The 20,211-nt window shown below is 58.8% G+C and overlaps 2 protein-coding genes across 13 annotated transcripts in view; one reads left to right on the forward strand and one right to left on the reverse strand.

The window, feature by feature from the left end:
* Window positions 1-300: 300 nt before the first annotated feature.
* SLC25A39 (solute carrier family 25 member 39) lies at window positions 301-8,019 on the reverse strand. Of its 3 annotated transcripts, none has more exons than XM_076356818.1 (12): window positions 7,967-8,019; window positions 4,554-4,662; window positions 4,419-4,478; window positions 3,713-3,757; window positions 2,837-2,946; window positions 2,636-2,703; window positions 2,379-2,503; window positions 2,027-2,200; window positions 1,772-1,881; window positions 1,463-1,544; window positions 1,282-1,362; window positions 301-1,199 (listed from the first exon to the last, which is right to left on the reverse strand). In XM_076356818.1, the coding sequence occupies exons 2-12, from the start codon at window positions 4,648-4,650 to the stop codon at window positions 1,081-1,083; spliced, it is 1,071 nt and encodes a 356-aa protein (XP_076212933.1). In that variant the 5' UTR covers window positions 4,651-4,662; window positions 7,967-8,019; the 3' UTR covers window positions 301-1,080. The 3 variants fall into 3 exon arrangements, with proteins under 3 accessions (XP_076212933.1, XP_076212932.1, XP_076212935.1); XM_076356817.1 differs by lacking the exon at window positions 7,967-8,019 and adding an exon at window positions 7,122-7,184; XM_076356820.1 differs by lacking the exons at window positions 3,713-3,757; window positions 7,967-8,019 and adding an exon at window positions 7,122-7,184.
* A 6,974-nt stretch (window positions 8,020-14,993) lies between these two features.
* MAPT (microtubule associated protein tau) overlaps window positions 14,994-20,211 on the forward strand; it is a 52,321-nt gene continuing 47,103 nt past the window's right edge. For all 10 annotated transcript variants that reach the window (XM_076357023.1, XM_076357025.1, XM_076357029.1 and 7 more), the window contains exon 1: window positions 14,994-15,057. The gene's annotated coding sequence lies outside the window, so the exon portion shown is untranslated. The remainder of the gene's footprint in view (window positions 15,058-20,211) is intronic.

Raw genomic sequence — 20,211 nt, forward strand, 5'->3', positions numbered from 1 at the left:
GGGGGTGGGGTGGGGTGGGGAGTGAGCCTCCTCCAGCCCCCCCCCCCCCCAGACCACCAGGGCAGGGATAGCACCTTTGGGACAGAGCAGGTCACCCAAGCACGGGGTGACCCCCTGCCCCATCCACAAGCGGGTTGCTGCTGGGGGGAGCAGGGAGGTCCTGGGGTCTCCTTACCCCCAGTAAAAGCCCAGCAAGGACCTGGTGAATGACAGGACCGTGCCCACGCAGGGGGGACACGGCTGTCACCCGTGGGGATGCCTTCCACAGCATGCAGGGAGCAGGGAAAGAAATCCTTGCCCTAAGAGACAAATAATATTTTCTTTTATTTAAGAAAATAAGAGAAATTCCCCCCTGGGGTCCCGGGGCAAGCTGGGGCAGCACCCACACCGGGCATAATGCTGGGGCAGGCCCTCGCGGTGAAGGGACGGGGCACGGGCAGAGGTTTGTTGCCAGAATGCCTGCCGGCCCCGCCGGAGCAGCAGCGAGGTCCCAACGCAGGGTCCGAGCCCAGGGTCTGCCAGGGGACAGGGACACCCTGAACAGGAGGGAGAGGTCCGGAGGGAGGGAGAGGGTTCTGACGTGACCCCGTGCCACGCAGAGCCGGCAAGGGGACACTGTGCGTGACTGATGGTGAGGAGGGGCAGACTCCTGGCTGGAGCAGGGCTGGGGGGCCTAGGCAGGCACGCAGAGAAGCCCCCGAGGGGTTTGGTCCTCGCCAGAGCCCCAGCTCCCATCTCCCGCCCCGCCGAGTCTCCCGGGTCACCCCATCCTCGCCAGAGCATCCGTGAATCCAGCAGCAGCATCTGTCCAGCCTCAAGGGATGAGCGCAGGGGACTCCACATCCCCCCCCCATGTCACAGCAGCAGGCGCAGATGTCCCCCAGCGCGGCTGGGGATGGAGAGCAGGGCCGGGCTGGCCCTGCCTCTGTGCGCAGGCAGCGGGGAGGCAGAGCGCAGCACGAAGGCACTTGGGCTTTGCGCAGCCGAGTGCGGTTCGCTGCTCCCAGGGCACCTCGCCGGAAGCAGGGCTGGCAGCGTGCCCCGGGGCACCGGCCGCATCCAGCCCTGCCCAGCCCCAGCTCACAACCCACGCAGCCGCCGCTCCTGGTTCAGCTTCTGGAAAAAGGTCTTGCCAAATTCGTAGGTACTGATCATGATGGCGCAGGCGGGTGCCACCTTAATGACGCGGGGCAGGAAGCCTGCAAGGACAATGCCGTTAGCCCCTCGGTGACAGCAGGGGCACCAGTAAACCCCAGGCCGGGGCGGGGGGCACGGCCTTACCTGCAAACAGCCCCCGGGTGCCAGACTCGGCGCGGATGCGCCGCATGAGTAGCCAGGTGGAGGAAGGCTTGGAGGCTGCGACTGCGGGGAGAGGGGAGCAGGTCAGGGTCCGGGGATGCTCACATACCACCGGGGAGTCCTGGTTGCCCCCCAGGCATCCGCCCGCAGCCCGGCCTCTCACCTGGGTGCACCTCGCTGTCTCCCAGCTCGATCTGCCGCTGGGTCTTCACCACGTCGAAGGGCAGCGTCAGCACCGCAGCCACCTGCGGGGTCAGCAGCCGGGCGGTGAGCTGGGACCTGTGCCAGCTCTGCCGTCACCTCCCAGCGCCGTCCCAGCCCCGCCGTCACCTCCCAGCGCCGTCCCAGCCCCGCCGTCACCTCCCAGCGCCGTCCCAGCCCCATCCCTTGCTCCCCATGGGGGCCATTCCTCCCCCCAGCTCACGGCCGAGTGAGCCCCTGCACGGCGCAGACCGCAGGACCCCAAACTCACCGTCCCGGAGATGGCCCCGGATGCGAAGCTGATCATGAACGTGGCCTCGTTGAGCCGGGTCTGCCCGCAGAGCCATTCCCTCACCAGCTCATAGTTAAACCAGTAGAGAGCTGGGAGAAGAGAGACACCAGAGCTACAACAAGGCACCCCGGACACGCCAACCTCCCCTCTCCCCACGCGCAGGGCTGCCCTGCCCTGTGCTCGTTCCCCCATCTCCCAGTGCCACCGCTCACCCTGTCCCCCCCGCAGCCATACCTGAGAAGGGGACGTCTCGCAGCACAGTGGGTCCCCAGCCCCTCCAGAGGGACAGCCAGCCATCCTGAGCCACTGCCGACTGGATGCAGACGCCCAGCTCCCGGTAGCTGAGCTGCCGGGACTGCATCTTGGTGCGGATGAGCTCCAAGGGGCTGATGACCGTCACAGCACCCACTGCAATGGAGGGGACATCGGGCATCAGCCCCGTACGCTCCGGCAGCCGTGCCGGAGCCATCAGAGCGCCGTGCCAGGAGAGCCAGGCGCCGAACGTGGGCGCCAAGAGACCTGTCGCGCTCTCCTGTGAGGACGCAGGGTGGGCACGGGGGGACCCCTGGAGACGAGGGGTACTCACGCCTGGCGAGGGCCCCGGCCAGCAAGGGGATGTGGTGCCCCTGGCTTCCCGTCCGAGCGTGCAGGTAGTCCCGGAGTTGGTCGTAGGTGGTGAAATAAATGACGGTGGCTGGCACAGCCATGACCCTGCTGAGGAGGAGGGGTGTGAGGGGCACATGTGCCCTCCCCGGGGGCTGGCAGGAGGCTCGGGGCAGATGCCCATGTGCCCGGGCAGGCATTTGCACCCAGAATCCCCCCCCAGGCAGGGTCCAAACTCACAGGGTGGGGGGCAAGCCGCTCCACAGAGACCTGACGCCCTCGTAGCGCGTGATCTTCACGAAGGCGTCCTGGAGAGAGAGTGGAGCACAGGGAGAGGGGTTAGAGGGGGGAGAGGGGCAAGCACCCCCCCAGCAAACACCCTGACCCCCTCCCTGGGACAGGGGGACCCCTGCCCACCCTGCCTGCACCTGCAGCCCCTACCAGCGTGCCGGTGAAGCGGGTGGGGGCCTTGTACCAGGCGGCGCAGCCGCTGCCGTTCTGGCAGACGTACAGATGGTCCATGAGCCCGTTGCAGTAGAGGAAACACTTCCCTGGGGTGGGAGGCAACAGCATCGCCGTTAGAGAGGGGACCCTTCCCCTCTGCCCTGTGCCCAGCCCATCTGATCCCCAAAACCATAATTTCTCCCAGGAGAGAGCCAAACCCTCAATACCTGAGCCCAGCGGGGACCAGCCCCAGACCAAGGCCAGGAGAGGGATAACCCTCCAGCAAGGGTCCAACCACGGCCAGACCCACGGGGTGGGGGGCATGTGGCCCCACCATGGGGACGGGGGCGTGGTAGGAGCTATCGTCAGCAGCAGGAGAGTTTTATGCCTCGCTTGGCGTCAGCTTGGCACACCCCCGGCACGGTGGGTGTGCCACCTCAGGGAGCCAACATGGTTCCCCCCCCAGCCCCGGCGCTCTCTCCATGGGGCCAGTGCACTGGGTGCAGGGACACCGGGCTGCGGGGAGCAAGCAGGGCGGCGGAGATCCAAGGGGACTTTGATGTAGCGACAGGACAGGGTGACAAGACAGGGCAAGGACAGGGGGACGCAGACAGCCAGGCCTGTTGCACAACAGACCCCCAGCAGACCCCCTGGGCGAGGACTCAGCGGGGACATTGCGCGGCCAGCCCCAAAGCAGGACTGCAGGAGCAGCTGCGGGGCTGGGGACGATTGCAGCCCCCACACCAGAGTGGGATGTCCTCCCAGCCAGAGGAGCCCGAGCCACCACCAGCGGGGAAGAAAACCAGGGTTTAAGGCTTGGGAAAGCAAAGCCGCTGGCGGCGGGAGCTGCCCGGAGCCCCTGGGCGTACTCACATGTGGCCTGCTGAGCGCCCCAGGGCACAGACCGCGCTGGCAACGCTGAAACACACAACGGGGCCATGCTGAGCGACAACACGGGGGACGTGCCACCTTCCCTGGCCTGGGGCCCACGTGTGGCCCGCAGCTCCGAGCCGGGCAGTGGGAGAGCTCTGTGGGTGAAGGGGCTGGATGCCCCTGCACCCACTTCCCAAGCAGTCCCTATTGTCACCAAACCAGTCCCTTGGGACCAGCCCCAGCCCGCTGCCCCCACAGGGAGGGGGGCAGACGGAGGGCGCAGAGCCCATGGGGTCTCTCCTGCCCCGTGGGAGCTGTGGGGAGCAGCGTGGAGATGGACACAAAGGCAGCAAAGATAAGAGTAAGCGGCCGGAGCAGGCTGAGCCCTTCCACCCCTGCCCCAGCGGGCAGGGGGCTGCCTGGCACAGCGCTGACCCCGTTCGGCATCAGCACGGGGCCGCGGAGGGGGAAGGACGGAGCCGAGCATCAGCCAGGCTCCCCCGGCAGGGCCCCCCGAGCCCGTCAGGACGAGGGGCCCATGGTAACCTGCCACCTCGCGACGGCCCCACGCTCAGGACTGAGAGATCCCCGCCACCGGCTCTGCCAACCGAGACATCCACGTGGGCTGCTCGCTGGCTGACTGGGCGAGGGGGGGGGGGAGGGCGGGCTGGCCGGAGACCCCCTGCCCTGCCCCGAGCGGGGTTACCTTTGGAGAAGGGGGTCCTCTGGGCCTGCAGCCGGATCTTCACCACGTCCAGTGGCGTCACTGAAACGACACCATCCTTTAGCCACGCTGCACCGCGCCAACCCCCGGCACCCACCCGCTCCCCACGGTCCTCACCGAAGAGGGAGGTGAGGATGGCCCCCGTCCCCGAGGCCAGCATCTGCTGCAGTGGCGTGATGCCCCCGCCGGGGCTTGGCAACGTCTTCTCGGCCATGGCGCTGGCCCCCTGCAACACATGGCGGGGGAATGCTCGAGGCTGGAGGTGCTCCTGGGGGGGTCCCTGCCCGGGGACGAGCAACGGCTCCCCAGGGAGCCCCCCCAGCATCCCTGCTCCATTGGTGCGAGGACAGGCGTCCCACCTCTGGCCGCGCTATCAGCGTGGCGCAGGGCAGGCGCGGCCCCCCCCCCCCCGCTCCCCGTAATCGTGCTGCCCCCAGGGGGAGGACAGGGACCACTCCTGGGGCCGGCCCAGCCCCGATAACACCCCCCAGCCCCACCGCTGGCAGCGGGCCCAGCCTCACTGCAGAGGTGGGGATGGTCCAGGCCACCCTTCCGTATTCTCGGGGAGGGAGGATCATCCCCTCCCTGCGCTTGGAGAATTAAGGGACAGGAAGGAGCAAAGTCCAAAGACGAGACACGCCGCGACAGCCCCCCCCAGCCCCGGCTGAGAAGGCAGCAGAGCCCAATGCAGCCATAGAGGGACACCCCGGGGGGGGATCCCCCCTGCACAGGGGGTGCAAGCTTGCAACAAGTGCCCCAAAAAGGGTTCGCGCATCCAAAACCTTCCGCTATGCCTCCCCCACCCCCGAGGCTTGGCAAGGCTGCAGGCCCCGGGGCCGGCGTCTCTGCCCTCGGGAAGCGGGGGATATCGCACCCTTCCTGAGGGAGGAGGACACGGAGAAGCGAGCCCGAGCTCGCTGCGTGCACTCAGGACCAGCTGCTCCCCCTCGCTGCAGCCTGGGGACAGTCCTTGTGCCGGGCCCTGGCCGTGGCAGGAGGGCTTCCAGGCTTCGGGAACCCACTTTTTTTTTTTTAAAGCCAGGGAATGCAAAAAAACCCAAAAACCCCAAACCAAACCACCCACCACCCTTCACCATCTGACTCAGCAATTTTGCAAGGTCAGAGCAGCCATAAATCTCTCAATTACAGGCTTCAGACTTGTCAGGTGCCCAAGGCTGCAAGCAAGGACAGGTCTATCCCGGAGCCGCACACGCCAGCCCCACCGCGAGAGCTGGGTGCTGTTTGCGGGGTGGGCACAGGTCCCGCGCGGGTCCCATTGTGCCTGTCACGGGATGGCGGCGAGGCGGCGCAGCGCCCTGGCACGCTCCCCGTGGACCACACGGCCGCTGCAAAACCGCGCCGCGGGCAGGGCGCTCGCCCCAGAGCCGGATCTTTCCGTCCGATCCAGCCCTTCACATAAACCCTTACGCAAGCAGGAGGAAAATCTCTCGCTCACAGCGCTGTGACACCTGAATGGCTTAAACCGAGCTATTTATACGTGCCAGAACACAGCCCTCTCCCTTTCTGTAGGGGGGAGCTGAGCACCTCCAGAGCACTGGCGAGGGCTTCCCGGCTGCATCCGAGCTCCCTTCTCAGCCGGGAGCCGCTCCCTTTTCCATCCAGGAAAAAATAAGCCCCTAACACCATGACCCCGACCCCACGGCTCGGTCTGGAGCACTGGTGGGTCTGGGTACATTGCTGTGCTGCTCGGTGCAAAGAGCGGGGGAAAAACGCAAATACGTGTTAAGATGATAAAGGCAAGAAACTCCAGGGGACGCGAGGAGCTCAGCAGCCCCTTCCCGCGCAGGAAGGGCCCAGCTGGGTGTTCGAGCCCCAAGCAACAGGCAATGCCGATGGAAATCCTGCGGGCAGACCCCTCCGGCGCTTCCCAGCACCTGGGCTGCTCCAGCCCGGGGCTGTGAAGCTGTCGTCCCCCCCTCCTCCGTCCCTGGAAGTGCCCGAACAGCACCAGGGGCCTCATCCTGCCTGGGCGCACCCCCGCCTACGCTGTCCTGGCTCGGGCAGGGCCCGGGCGCTGCCCGAACAGGCAGGGACAGCTACCAGCGCTTCTGGGGAGAGCTCGACCGCAGGACCCACCGCAGCCACCCCCCCCACCGCGGGTGGGCCGGGGGACAAACCTCCCTCCCGGGGAGCAGGGGGACGGGTGCTGCGGTGTCCCCTGGGGCGCACGGGCACCCAGCCTGGCCCACCGCCCCGGGGAGCCCCCCACGGACGGGGGGAGCCCCCCTCCCCCTCCCATGCTGGAGCTTGGACCCCTACCTGGGGTCTGCAGCCCCCCCTCGAGGTCTGCACCCCCTCCCTCGAGGCTCGTAGCCCCCAGCCCAGGGCTGTACCCCCTCCGCCGGGGTTTGCAACCCCCCCAAGCACTCGACCCCCCCCCTCCCCAGGCGCCGCGCCCCCCCCCCCCCAGGCACTTGACACCCCCCTCAGGCTTTGCACCCCCTTATCCTGGGGTTTGCAGACCCCCTCGATGTTTGCCGCCCCCCACCCCCCCGGGGCCCCGCTCCCCCCCCAGCAAGGCCGGGAGCCCGGGGGGGGGGGGAACGGACCCCGCGGCCGCCTCTGCCCCCAGCGCAGCCGCACGACCCCCGGTACCGGGGGAAACTGAGGCGGCGGCCGCAAGTGCCGGGCCACGAGGGGGGTCCCGGGGGGGCCCCGCCCCACCTGCTCATTCCAGCCACGTGCGGCGTTTCCCTCCGCCGGCACCGGGAGGGGGGCGGGCGGCGGCGCCTTTAAGGAGCCCCATGGGCGCCCCGCGCCCCACCGCCGCGCGCCGGCCCGCGCGCCACTTCCGCCCCGCGCCGGCAGCCCGCGCACGCGCCCTGCGGCCCGCGCGCCCCTGCGCCCCCTGCCGGGCCGGAGGAGGGCGGCTGCACCCGCACGGACGCCGCGGTGCTGGGGCGCGCCTTGCACACTCACCGTGCCGGCAGAGAGGCGCCTTGCACACTCACCCTCACCGTGCTGGCAGAAGGGTGGGCCTTGCACACTCACCGTGCCGGCAGAGAGGCGCCTTGCACACTCACCCTCACCGTGCTGGCAGAAGGGTGGGCCTTGCACACTCACCGTGCCGGCAGAGAGGTGCCTTGCACACTCACTGTGCTGGCAGAAGGGTGTACCTCGCACACTCACCCTCACTGTGCTGGCAGGGGTGTACCTTGCACGCCGTGCTGGCAGAAGGGTGGGCCCTGCACACTCACCATGCCAGCAGAGAGGTGCCTTGCACGCTCACTGTGCTGACAGAAGGGTGTACCTCACACACTCACCCTCACTGTGCTGGCAGGGGTGTACCTTGCACGCCGTGCTGGCAGAAGGGTGGGCCCTGCACACTCACCATGCCAGCAGAGAGGTGCCTTGCACGCTCACTGTGCTGACAGAAGGGTGTACCTCACACACTCACCCTCACCGTGCTGGCAGAAGGGTGGGCCTTGCACACTCACCATGCTGGCAGGGGTGTACCTCGCACACTCACCCTCACTGTGCTGGCAGAAGGGTGGGCCTTGCACACTCACCGTGCTGGAAGCCTTGGGGCTGGCACGCTCACCATCCCTGGGCCACCGGGTTTTGCACGCTCACCATGCCAGAGGCGGTGGGGTTTGCACGCTCGCTGCGCTGGAGGCAAGCAGCGCTCGGCGCTTCCTCCGGCGTCTCTGCCCGCAGCGCAGCAGCGCGTGCCGGGGCAGGTCGGGACATCGGATTCATCCGGGGCCCAACGCGCAGGAGCTGCCCCCGTTACGCGCACGGTGCCGTGCTGCTTCCCACGGCACCGAGCCAGGGTCTGCGCCGCTCCACCGACTGCTAACGAGGAACAAAGCCCGTTAGTTCCCTCCCAGCCAAAGCCGGCCCAGACACAGCAAGCACACAACATCCACCCCCTCCTTTTGCAGTCTCTCACTTCAGCTCTGCTGTGACCCAGGAAAGGGGGGGGATGTTGTTCAGGGCTGGAAGCTGAGCCCGGAGGTTAGACAAGCCGGACCCTTGTGCACGCAGCCTGGGTGCCGGAGCCGGCTGCGGAGGCTTGGGGGTTTGCCCGAGCAAGGGCAGCAGCGTGGCCGGTGCAGCGCAAACCTCGCCCCGTGAGCTGGCGAGCGGAGAGGCAGCTTTCGCCCGCCCGTGCAGGAGCCGCGGCTGGAACCGCGGCGAGGATGCTGCCGGGCGGGTGCTTCCACAGCCTGCTCTCACCTGCACCAGGACCAGCAAGGAGGAACCAGCTCCTCTAAGGTGCTGCTACAGGGAGAGCGAGGTGCCAAGAGCCTGCTCCCACCCCACTCTCCCGTCTGAGGTCTAGGGGGAGGAGGCAGGGGCCAGCTGAGGCCTCTTAACCCGAAACAGGCCGAGGAGGCGGAGGCATTGGGGCCTATATAATGCCGGCTGCAAGAGCCCTTGGGGAGGTGGGCTGTGGGTTGGTGTGTGCTTTGGGGGAATGGGAATTGGGGCCTAAGACAGGGAAATGTGGTCTGTTAAGGGCTTTTTTTTTTAGGTACTTTGGTCTGTGTTAGCTAGCTGGAAAAAAAATCTCTTTTGTTTAGAGGGCTACAGGATGTCTTTTGAATTTCTAGCTCTTCCACTTGAGAGTAGCTTTATTCATGGGTAAGTGTGAGGAAAGGGCTCCTACAGCTCTTCTCTAGCCTGAAGAGAAAGATGCAGTTAAATGTGTGCTCTTGCACTTTGAGGTGCAGCCCTCAAAATGGGCTGCCATAGTGCCTGGTGGTGGCTGGTGCCTCTGCTAATAGGTGTGAGCATTGGAGCCTTGTCTCTTACTTCTACCTGGTCCTGTAAGAGCTGTGGCTTTACCTGGGGCCTTGTCTGGGAGGCGAAAATCCTATCTCTGCTCAATGTAGCTGCTCACGTTTGCTCTTTGTACTGGATTGGAAGTGCCTGTGTTTCCTGCGGAGAGTCCCGAGTCCTTTGTGCAAAGAAGCGAGCTCTCTGAGGTGGTCTTGTTTCTGCTGGCGTTTTAATCTAGAGAAGATGCTTTAAGTTTCCTTGTTCGTGGGCTGATGGGAGAGTAGCAGAGCAGTGCTGAAGGGTGTCCCGTGCACCCTGCCGATGAAGGTGTTGCCTGATGCTGTAGTGTGAGCTGATAACAGCAGATGGCTCTCAAAGCCCCTCTGAAACCTGGATGGATGCTGCCAGGGAGCACAAGCTCTGGCCTGGCCCTGTACAGCCCCAGCAGGGAATAAGTAGTGGCTGGCTGTGGGTGCCTGGGGCAGAAGAACTGGGATGAGGCCAAAGTGGTGCTCCAGCCGGTGTGTCCTCCTGGTAACCTGCAGACTAGAGGCTGCCGGTGCCCCTGTGTTTGTGTACGTGTGATAACTTCACTGCAAAACCTGCTAGTGGTGCTGCATAATGCAATCCTCTACCTTACTTTAGAGGAGGGTTGAACTCTTGCCCTGCCTTAAACTCCAGGAATAAAGACTGCACTGGTGCCTACACCCATCTCTGCTCCCCTGCGAGTGCCATCCTGTGGCAAGAACAGGAAAGACTTCAAGGCCAGGCAATCTACAGATGGCCACCAGCAGACTCCACCCAGGGCGAGCAGGTCAGGGCTTCAGAGTCTGCAGACACAGTGGTATTTGCTAAACAGCCTGTTCCACCCCAGAACAACGTTCCCTGTCTCCCTGCAGAACTGTCAGGGCCATGGTGTCTGCTCTCATCCAGGAATAAAGGTCCTTCTGGCTGCTGGCATCTCTGAAGTTTGTCAACAAAGGGAGGCAGCTAATGCCAGGAGCGGTGATCGGGCTTCAGCCCCGCGAGCTGCTGCTGGCATCTGGGTAGAGGCTGTAAACACCCCGGGTTGGTGCTCGAGGGAGAGGAACTGCTGGGGCTGTTACCCTGGGTATGCAGACATAAGGGAGTCTCAAATTCTCTGCAAGCACTCGCTGCCCTTCCGTGATACCAAGGCCAAGTGAGTCTTGACTTTGTGATGTGAGGCCAGGAATCTAGTAATTCCCACAAGGTCATGTAAGTGAATGCATCCTGTAACTCCCTAATGAGTCAACTCTGCCTCTTACAGATACGCAGGGCTTAAATGATCTGGAAGGCCTCTTGTAGCAGGTAATTTAGAAATGGAACAATGATTAATTAAAAAAAAAATATATCCTTAGGGGTATTGGGTCTTCTATTTGTAGGTGTTGGGCTCTGCATGCCTTCCACACTGCTCAACTGAAAAGAAAAAGGAATAATCTTTTTCCAGCTGGGGTGGGGCCAAGGGGGAAGTGTGTAAGATGCTCTAAGTGCCTCAGCTTCAATTTGTCCGGTCTCTCCATTTGCTAAAGTGATCAGAGGGAAAGCGGTGAATTTGTTTTTCCCATGCTCAGTGCTGCTGAGAGGTGAGGACCGTGCTGGCTGGCTCTTTCTGCTGAGTCACAGCCTGCTCGCTGCCTGCGCCGTCCTAACACCGAGGGTGTTTCTGCCTCTGATTTACATCTTTACAGCGCCGCTGGCCTCAGCGTGGGTTACAGGGGTGTATCACGCTCCGATTGCCTGTGAAAATGAAATGTAAGTTGACTTCAGTTGGAGAGAACTGTGTCTGAGTTGCAAATAGGCGTATTTGGTTTCAACTTGTGAGGAACGGAGCCAGCTCTCGAGCTGCAAAGTTACATGCAGGGTCAGAGCTGCTGGGGAAGGTTTGCATGAGCCTTGTTCTGGTCTGCTCAGCGCCGGCCTGGGTAATGCCCGCTGTCCTGCCGTTACTGACAGCGTACAAGCATGGCTGGGAAAACTGCTTGTGTAACGCCCCGCTCGCTGCCATGATCTCCATGGAGAGGCTTCAAAGCATGGCGAGCTCATGAAACCCAGCTGGGTCCCTGGTCTGATGCCATGCCTGTGTTAGCGGCCGTGCCCTGGGAAGCAAGTCTGGGGGCTGCGTCTGCCTGGGGCTTCCTCATTTAGGAAGGGGTCATCCTGTGGTCTATCAGCATGCAATAGCATCTGGAATTGTTTTGGAAAGATCAATCCTGTTGCTGGAAACCATTTTGAAAGCGATTAGCCCATTTCCTTTTTTTAGGTGGACTTTAATGGCCAGGTTGCAAAAGGGGTCTGAGTAGCACTGTAATGGAATTAAGCTAGTGCAGAATTTGAGTATTTATTTCGGCTAGGACCATTATGGTTTTGCAAAAGCCATCCTTAATCTGAATTAAGTGACTGAAATGAAGCAGCTTGTGGACAGACGAGGCCCTGGGGACATCTGACTTAAAACCACTGTAACCCAGAATTCATCACGCAGTTGCAGTTCTGCAGGTCAATTCCCACTGCAGGTGAGACCTGAGAAATCGCATCCTACCTTCCATAGCACCTGCCATGAAAAACCTTGGTAGGGCTGTGAAACAAGTTGCAGAACTCACCTGTGAGGAAAATGAGCCCTGTCTTATGGATGAGGAAACCGTGGAAGCTAAAGGCTTAATGCTTTCCTTCCTAAAGGTTTCCTCTATAATTTGATGTTAAAAATAGTGTCTTATTTCCACCTGGCAGCAGTATGGGCCGAAAGGAATGGAGGGGAAGAAAGCCTGGACTGAGTTAGAATTGTAGGATAAACTCACGGATCCTTTTTCCTATAAACAAAACCACCCTATGAACAAGAAGTGGCCAGAAGAGCTCTGCGCGGTAATTAAAGTCTGTCAGCTTGCTGTCTGTACAGGTAAGAAATCTGCCTACAGAGTGTTTCTCTGCAGTTCCTCTTAGCCGGTGCAAGATCTGTCAAATTACCGTGAGCTCATTCCACTTGGGGCTCGGAGCACTCAGCTGCACTTCAGGACTTGGACTGCTCCAGCAGTTCCCATAACATCTTGCTACTGCTGCAGCAGCATCCTGCATCCATCCAGTGCAAAACAGTGTGTGCCTGCCCAGTGCAGGGAGCAGAGGTGGAGGGTTGCTGTACCTGAGATGTAGTACAAAATGAGTGTCTCGCAGCACAGTGGGGCTTTGCATCAAAGGGATGGATCTGCAGCAAGCTAGAGGTGCATGTGTTAAGATGTGGGGAGTGAGGGCACCTGAACAAGGGAGTCTTCTCCCAGTTGCTGCCCCTCTGATGTGGGCATTCAGCCCACGTTTTTGGCCCTGCAGGGTGTTGGTGAGGAGGAGAAGCTGGATGTAGATTTGATTATTTCTTTGCAGTAATCTTATTTACCAAGAAGATCCATGTGCTTCTATTTCTCTGAACACAGATGGAATTAAACAGCAAGATGCTGGGTCTTTGCTCATCGTGCCTTGGATAGGGCTGCTTATGATACGCTGAGCACTTTATTTTTCAGGTACTGTGCCACCAGGCTTCTGTGGCTGTGCCCTGGGCCAGGACAGGAAGGTGCTTGCTTGTGTGATCGCAGTCTTGAGGACTGACTGTGGGGAATCATTGCTGTTTCACTTGAGGCTGGCAGCACTGTGGTCCATCAGCTGATGCATTTAATTCTTGACTAGCCTTTGCCAACAGATCTTCTAAATGGCCGGAATGTGGTAAGAGCGGCTATGCCTGAACATCAGCTGGGACTGGCTAATGATGCTTCCCAGCCCATGATTTCTTGGATCCAAAAGGGACTCGGTGCCTGGTGAGCTGAGAAACGCAGGCAGGCAAAGCTGAGCCTTGAGATGACTTCAGAAAGCCAGGTGTCATCATCCCGAGTACTTTGTGTTAAGAAATGAGGGCAGGGGGTCCCTTTTGGTTTTGTCGTCTTTAGATGAAGAAATAGTCCTGTTAGAGGATGCTCAGCTGATTCGCAGTCAGTCTTGTGTTCCTGGTACATCTGTACCGCCTGTAGGAAGAGCTGCTGTTCCAGAATTGGACTCTAGCTGCTTGCACTGCAAGTTCAAATTCAGCCTGCTCCTTGTTGTCTCACAAGCACAGATCCCCTTGTAGCACTGGAGTATTTATTTTACAATTCCCAAAGCAGTGGCATTTTTTTCAGAGATGTGTCTACCCTGGGAAAATTCTCCAACCAATTTATAGTGGGTACTTCTTAACCAGTTTAAAAATGGGCAGAAAAGAGACATTCTCCCAGTTTCAGATGCCTCACCTGTTTCTATTGACCTGGAAAAAACTATCTCAGTGTTGCACGTTCATAAATCCAGATTTTTTTCCCCCCCTCATATGACTGTACTTTGTACTTCTGCAGTTACAGATACTGTAGTAAGAGAATGGCTTTGACTCTCCATAGGACTACAAGATACCTTGAGACCTTTATTCCAAACCGAGATGGACCACTCCCAACCCAGTCTGCTTTTAAAAACCTCTGGTGCTGCAGGTTCCACATCTGTGTCTTCCCCCCCCCCAGCTTTCCCCTTGAGCTTTCCCCTTCACAGCCTCTGCCAGAAGCCTGTTCTTGGACTGGGTGTTTGCCCTTGATTTGCACTTGAATGTTTCTCAGGAAAAACTGAAACCTGGAGCCTGTCTGACAGAAGATCCCTCCTGCAGTTTCTCCACTAAATCCGATTACCAGGGATAGTAACCCTGTAATGCAAGGCAGTAACTCCATCGAGGGATCTCCACTGCGTCTGTAACGTGCCAGAGCATCTCACTGCTTTTCCAGATGAAGCAGGCAACGTGGAGAGGGATCTTTTGGGAGTATGACTTGTTTCTTCAGCCTCTCCCTCCACTTTCCAGTGCTTCAGGCTGGGTTGAGGTTCCGTATTGGGTGGTGAGAGAACCCCAGTGCTCCTTTACACCACTGCCTGCCTCAGGGTGATTAACATGTCACCGGTTGACTCCTTCCCACAGGGGTCTGCTGAACCAGATGCTAATTAAAGCTGCCCACCACTGTTCCTCCATGCATGCTGTGGAATCCCAGTGGCTATCTGTTGTACGTGTAGTTGGAGGTGCATGGATAATGGCTGCAGAGCTGCCTGCCTTGGGCAGAAGGCTGCTTTCCCTTTGTTAGCGTGGAGCTTACAACCGGATGAAATTAAAACCAGGATGGCTGCATGTGGTAGCTCCTGTCAGGGGCTGGTGAGGAAGGTAAGGGGATGCTGTTAGCAGCTAGTGAGCTGTTAGTATTTTCATCTCCTTGGATATCGAGGACAATGGGTGACAGCGCAGTTGGACCTGAGGTGGTGAATCCAGGCCCTGAAGCACGTCTGTGTGGGATGCCCGGCTAAACGCAGGCCGTGCAGAAAACGGAAGCCAGGGTTGGGAGATGTGGCATCTCCCATCACCCCTGGGTGTGGGACCAGCAGTGCCGGCCGGGCGGAGGCCGGTCTGGGGGCGCAGGACACCCCGAGCCCGCGCCGGTCCCTCAGCGCCGACCACAAAATGGCGCCGGGGGCGGTTTTGGAGGGGGGAGAGAGTGGGGCAGCGCGCGAGCGCCCCCTCTTGGACGGGGCCGCGCGCGCCCGCTCCCCGCAGACAAAAGACCGCGGCGGCCCCTCCCATCCTCCCGCCGCGCTGCGCACCGCGCATGCGCCGGCCTCGGCCAGGGAGAGCGCTCCTGGGGGGGAAATACGAGCCTCGCGGCGCATGCGCCCTGCCGCTGCACCCCCCCCCCCCCCGCCGGCTCGGCGAAGGTTCCGGAGCTCGCGCGCGCCCCCCGCCCCTCCCCGCCTCCCGGCCCGCCCCGCCCGCGCCGCCGCTGTCATTCGCCGCCCGGCTCCGGTGCGGACTCCCCTGCAGCGGCAGGTAGGGGCACGGCCTCCGGCCGGCGGGAGGGGGGCGTGCGGGAGGGGATGCTGCACGGCCGGGCCCCCTCTACCCGGTCTGCCGGCGCTGCGTTTCGCTGTCCCCACGCCGAAGGCGTGAAACGGGTGGAGGAAAAACAAAACCAACCCAAAAAACCCAAACCCAGCCATTTCAGCCCAAAAAATCGCCGCGGAGGGGCGTGTCACCCCCGGTGCCGGTTTGCCCGGGGGGCCGCCTCGGCAGCCCGGTCGCTGCAGCAGTGTGAGGGGCGTCCCCTGCGGCAGCGCTGCCGCCCGGCTGCAGGTGCGCGGCGGGGCGGGGTGGCCGGTGGGGAGGGAGGGAGGGAGGGAGGCGGATTTTTATTTTTTTTTTTTTTCTCCCCTTTTTTCGCCGTGTTTTTTTTTTTTTCTTGCCCCGTTCCCTGCGGCAGGTGGGGCCGGGGGCTGTGCCGGCGGGGCTGCGGCAGGAGGGGTGGGCAGCGCCTTCCCGCCCCGGCGCGGTGCCATCTTCTGCAGCCGCCCTCGGGGAAGGGGGAGACGGAGGGCAGCTGTAATTAAAAAAAAAAAAAAAAGATAAATTAATCCGTAATAGAAAACCGTGAGGAAAAGGCGTTTCAGAAAATAGAGCTGTCCATGCCCAGCCTGAAATTTGGGGGTGGCAAGCGTTATTGAGGTCACGGTGCCTCGGAGTTGCCTTGTTTTTGTTGCATCCCCCAGGTGCCCGGGCCAAGGGATTCCAATATTTAACGTTAACAGCGCGGTTGCCCAAGGTGGGTTCCTGTGCTGTTAAACCCCGGGTGTTTTCCAGCCAGGCTGGGGATGCTGGTGCCGAGCCCCGTGGGTTTGGGGCTGGGGTGGTGCTACTTGGTGTAACTGGTGGTGTCAGCGATCCCTGGATGTGCCTCGCACCTCACAGGCATCCCCGTGTCGTGCTGAAATTGCCCCCTTGTCCCCTTCATTCGTCTCTTTCTGTGCTGCCTGTTCTTTCTTGTCCTAAAATCGCACCAGGCGGGGCGCAGGGCTGGCCCCCTTTCTGGGGTCTGCCTTTTTTGCTTTAGCTGCTCGGCATTTCTTTGTTTTAAGTCTAACTTCACAGGTGTGAAAAAGGAAGTTTTCTTGCCAGGTGTTTCCAGCTGTGCTGCATGGCACACCTGCCCTCCTGGCTTGGAGCAATTAAACCCATAAGGAGTAGAAACCGCTTACTTCAGGTGAGGGATGGAGATTTCTGCCTGCATCCCCGTCTGCCATGTTAGCACAAGGGAGGATTCGGTTAGGGAAGATTTTTTTTTTTAACACCTAGAAATGCAATCCTGTTGTTCATTCGCAGAGGGCAGCTGCCATCGCTTTAAAGGGAGTTTCTCCTTCCATTTGCTGGTGGTACCACCACGCGAGGTGCAGCTCCATTTGCAGCGAGAGGCTGGTCTTGCTTAGAAACGGGCTTGCTGGAACGAGCAGCTGAGATGAGCTAAGCTGTCACTTCAGCAATTTATATGCAGCGTATTCCTGAGCTGCCCTGCGTTTATCTGTGTGGATCTGGGCAGATGTCTAACGTGTGTCTGAATGAGTGGAACAAAATTCACTACCGAGAATCACTAATTCGTTCTGTTGAGCAATGGCTGCCCTCTTACATCCGATGAAGGGTTTTTGCCTTTGCTGCCAATACCTCAGATTTGGAGTGTTTAATGGTTTTCCTTGTGCAGTTCAAATTTTTTGCATTTTTTTCTCAAGGTGGTCAATCAAAACAGCTCTCAGTTGGGCATTTACAGGCTGCTCTTGAGAGAAGGAATGTTAAAATCTTATTCTCTCTAGAAATGAGAAACAGTCTAACCCAGTTACACTTTGTTCCATCTCGATATGCAAAATGCTTGTTTTTTCCCCTAAGATGTGCAGCTAAGGAGAAAAGCAAGGTGCTGGCTGACTTAACTGTAGTGCGTGGAGGTTTTCGAGGCAGATAATTCACACCATAGTATTGCGTGTTCTTATTCTTGCTCTAGATAGAATAATGATGTTTGGAAGGAGGTGTATGGCTGTGGCATACTTCCCTGTGCCATCTGCCAGTGTTAGCAGAGGTACCTCATGCTGCTGAATGCCCTTGGAAATGAAGGCTTGTGGAATTAAGATGCAGGTGGGGTTTGTTTTTTGAGACCCAGCTCTTGTGCTCTGGGGAAATGTGGTGCCTGTCCCACAGGTTGGTTGCTTGGGTCTCCATCCTCCATCAGGCTTGACTGCAGCATGAGGTGATCGTAGGACAGTTGAGTCTCGAACACATAGAGCTTAAAATTAAACACCTGGTGAGCTCTGTTTGGTTTAAAAGGTTATTAGGCCATTAGTGTGTGCGTGTCCAGTCCTGTGGTTCTGTCTTCATCTTGCACAGCAAGACGGCCAGAAGTTGACCCTTGAGAAACTTGAACTAAACCAGCTCTGCCTGTTCTAATGAGTGAAAGTGTGAAGCGCGGTTGCCATTGTTTGAAGCCTTTAAACGAAGACTCTGTTCCTCTCTAAAAGAGGACCATTTGTTCAGCCCTGCTCTGGAACAGCTCGCTGCTAATCTGCAGCTTTCAGGTGAACTTGTTGCAAAGGTCCCATCTGACATGAACGTGAGACGCATCAAGATGTTGTGGTCTCTGTCTGGGAGAGCAAGGCTGTTAGCTACTCTGGAAGGGGCAGGTGGCATCACAGATTAAGATATTGACATTTATCCTTTATCAGCTGGGATTAGCTGAGATGAGGACAGAAGTGACAGGACTTCTGTGTGCCCTGTGGGGAGCTTCCATGGGGAGGAGATGGGTCCAGTCCCTTCAGGTGACAAGATGCAGGTGACAAGTGCAATAGTATGGGTTTTGTGTCTCTCCCTCATTACTCGCCCTTTTCAGGTACTGTGTTAAGTGTTTACGGGTCAGGCTTCTAATTTAGTCTTCCTCACCCTGCATCAGTTCCTCTGTGTCGCCTTGCCGCCCTCTGCTTCCAGCCTCTTTCTTCCCAAGGCATTTCATTCAAACTGCCCCATTCCCTCTGTGCTTAATAAACTGCAGTTTCAGCAGGACCTGGCTGGATCAGGTAAACATATTTATCTGTCCTGAACAAGTAGTGCTGCAGCTTTCTCATTTCCTTCCCAAAAGCCATGGGGAAGTCTGCTCCTCTGGCCAGGAGAGCAGTCCTCATAGGATAAAAATGAGGGAAAAGTGACACTGCAACTGCTCCTTCCACGTTGAGGCTGAGCCCAGTGTATCTAGTCAGGGACCTTTGTAGCATGCCAGTAAGGTGGGTGTCTTAATCTTTTGCCTTTCATGTTCCTCTGCTTCATTTCGAAGAACCATGTTCTTCATTGCATGCTTGTTGATCTATGTTGCATCATTGTCTTTTTTTGGGGTTTTGCCAGCCATGGGATTTGGAAGTGTTTGGGTACCACTTTGCTCCTTGCATATTTGCTGGGGCGTAGCTGAGCGGTTCTTACTGTGTAGTAGTGGGGAGTAGAGAAAATTGCTCCTTGATGACGTTTATATCCTCATTTGGAAGTTGGGCTTTGCAGTATCATGGGGCCGTTAGGAACGGCTGGGGAAAGCCACGTTGTAAATGCTCTTGAGACGGTGTCTGCCGTTTCTTCTGAAAGCCTGTGTTCATCAGCATGGGAGTAACAAATTGTCCTGACACGTACAGCAACACAACTGTAACCGCTTTGCCTGTTGGAGTGTCTGCGTGCGCCTGTATGGGTGTTTGGCATTGCCGTTTGAGATGTGGGTGCTGGGGTGTGTCCGCATCCAGACTTTCAGACAAATCCCTTTTGGTTTGCAAAGCATTGAAAATTGGATCATGAAGCAGTGTCTGAGGGGAAGTGCTGAGGGTGGCTATTCCCTTTTTTCCCCAATAGGAATGTTATTCAAAAGCTGGAAGAAAGCTGTAGATTTGAGTTTGTCTTGAGCAGAATAAGCTTACTTTGCCAGCCCAACGTGCTGATGAGGCTTGGTTGTTGTCTGCATCTTTTGAGGGAGTGCTGCTAATTTAGCTGTAGCAATGCTCTGTCACTTGATGAATTAGTCAAGAAAGAATCGGGGCGCTGGCTTCCACGCAACTCCCAGTATTTTCCACTTTGCTTAGCCTGTTGGTTGATGAGGTCAGTCGGCTAGTAGGTTGGCTTATTGCTTCCTAGGCTATGTACTGGCTGTACATAAGTGTGGGGCTGGACTGTGAGAGTTGGAAGCTCATGGTGAAGTGCCTTGGACTTGGTGACAAGACTCGTGGGTCCTTCGTCTGGGTGATGCTGAGAGGGTGTGTGGCGTGTCAGGGCTGTCTCTGGAGCTGCTGGAACATGGCACAGGTTTAGGAGGGTCGTGGCTCTGCACGCAGGTAAAGCAACCAGCCCTTGAACAACAGGGTCCTGTGTTTGTGCTTTCTGGGTATACGGCTTGCTCTAAGGTCTGCAGACCTGTGTAGTTTGTGAAAAAGCACTGTGAGCCCTTTCTTGCAAAAGCAAAATGGACCTCTGTAGCTGTATTAGAACAGCTGAGACTTAAATAAAATCAGAGATGATTGTTTCCCTTGTGTGCCTGCCCCTTAGCCAGGTGGAGGGGGAACCCCAGACTCAGGGTCTTGGCTATTTCCAGCCTCTGTTCAGAGAAGCACCAGCTGATGTCTTGGGAGAAGGACAGCAGCTCTCAGAGGATCTCTCCCTAGTACTGCAGTCGCATCAGAGCTGGGCTGGCTTTCTAGGTTTTTCTGTTCATCCAGTGTAATCCCTGCTTTCTACCTCAGGAGCTTTGCTGGCTTAACCGTGGTGCTTAGACTCCAGAGGTGGGCTGGCATGGTGTCTGGGGCTCACCCCAAGGGCATATCCTTGCAGCTGGGGGGGCTCATCAATAAAGTAGGCAGTGCTGTAACGCACAGGTTGCTGGCAGGGCTGTGCCTACCTGCGGAGACAGAAAAGAAAGGAGGTAATTGCAGAAGTAACTAGAGCTGGATTGCTAATCCTTGCAGAGCAGTGCAGAGATGTTCCCACTCATCTCAGACCAGTCCTGGGAAGAGAATCAGGGTGACTGATCCTGGGCAGAAGTCAGTGGGCTGTTTGGTGGCAGGCAGCCCTGCCAAAACCTTGCAGAGCAGCAGGCTGGCTCAGCCTTGCCAGAGGTGCAGCCCTCAATTTGGATCACTGCTTCTTCTT

This window comes from Aptenodytes patagonicus, chromosome 20 (genome assembly GCF_965638725.1).
Source record: "Aptenodytes patagonicus chromosome 20, bAptPat1.pri.cur, whole genome shotgun sequence".
Lineage (NCBI taxonomy): Eukaryota > Metazoa > Chordata > Aves > Sphenisciformes > Spheniscidae > Aptenodytes > Aptenodytes patagonicus.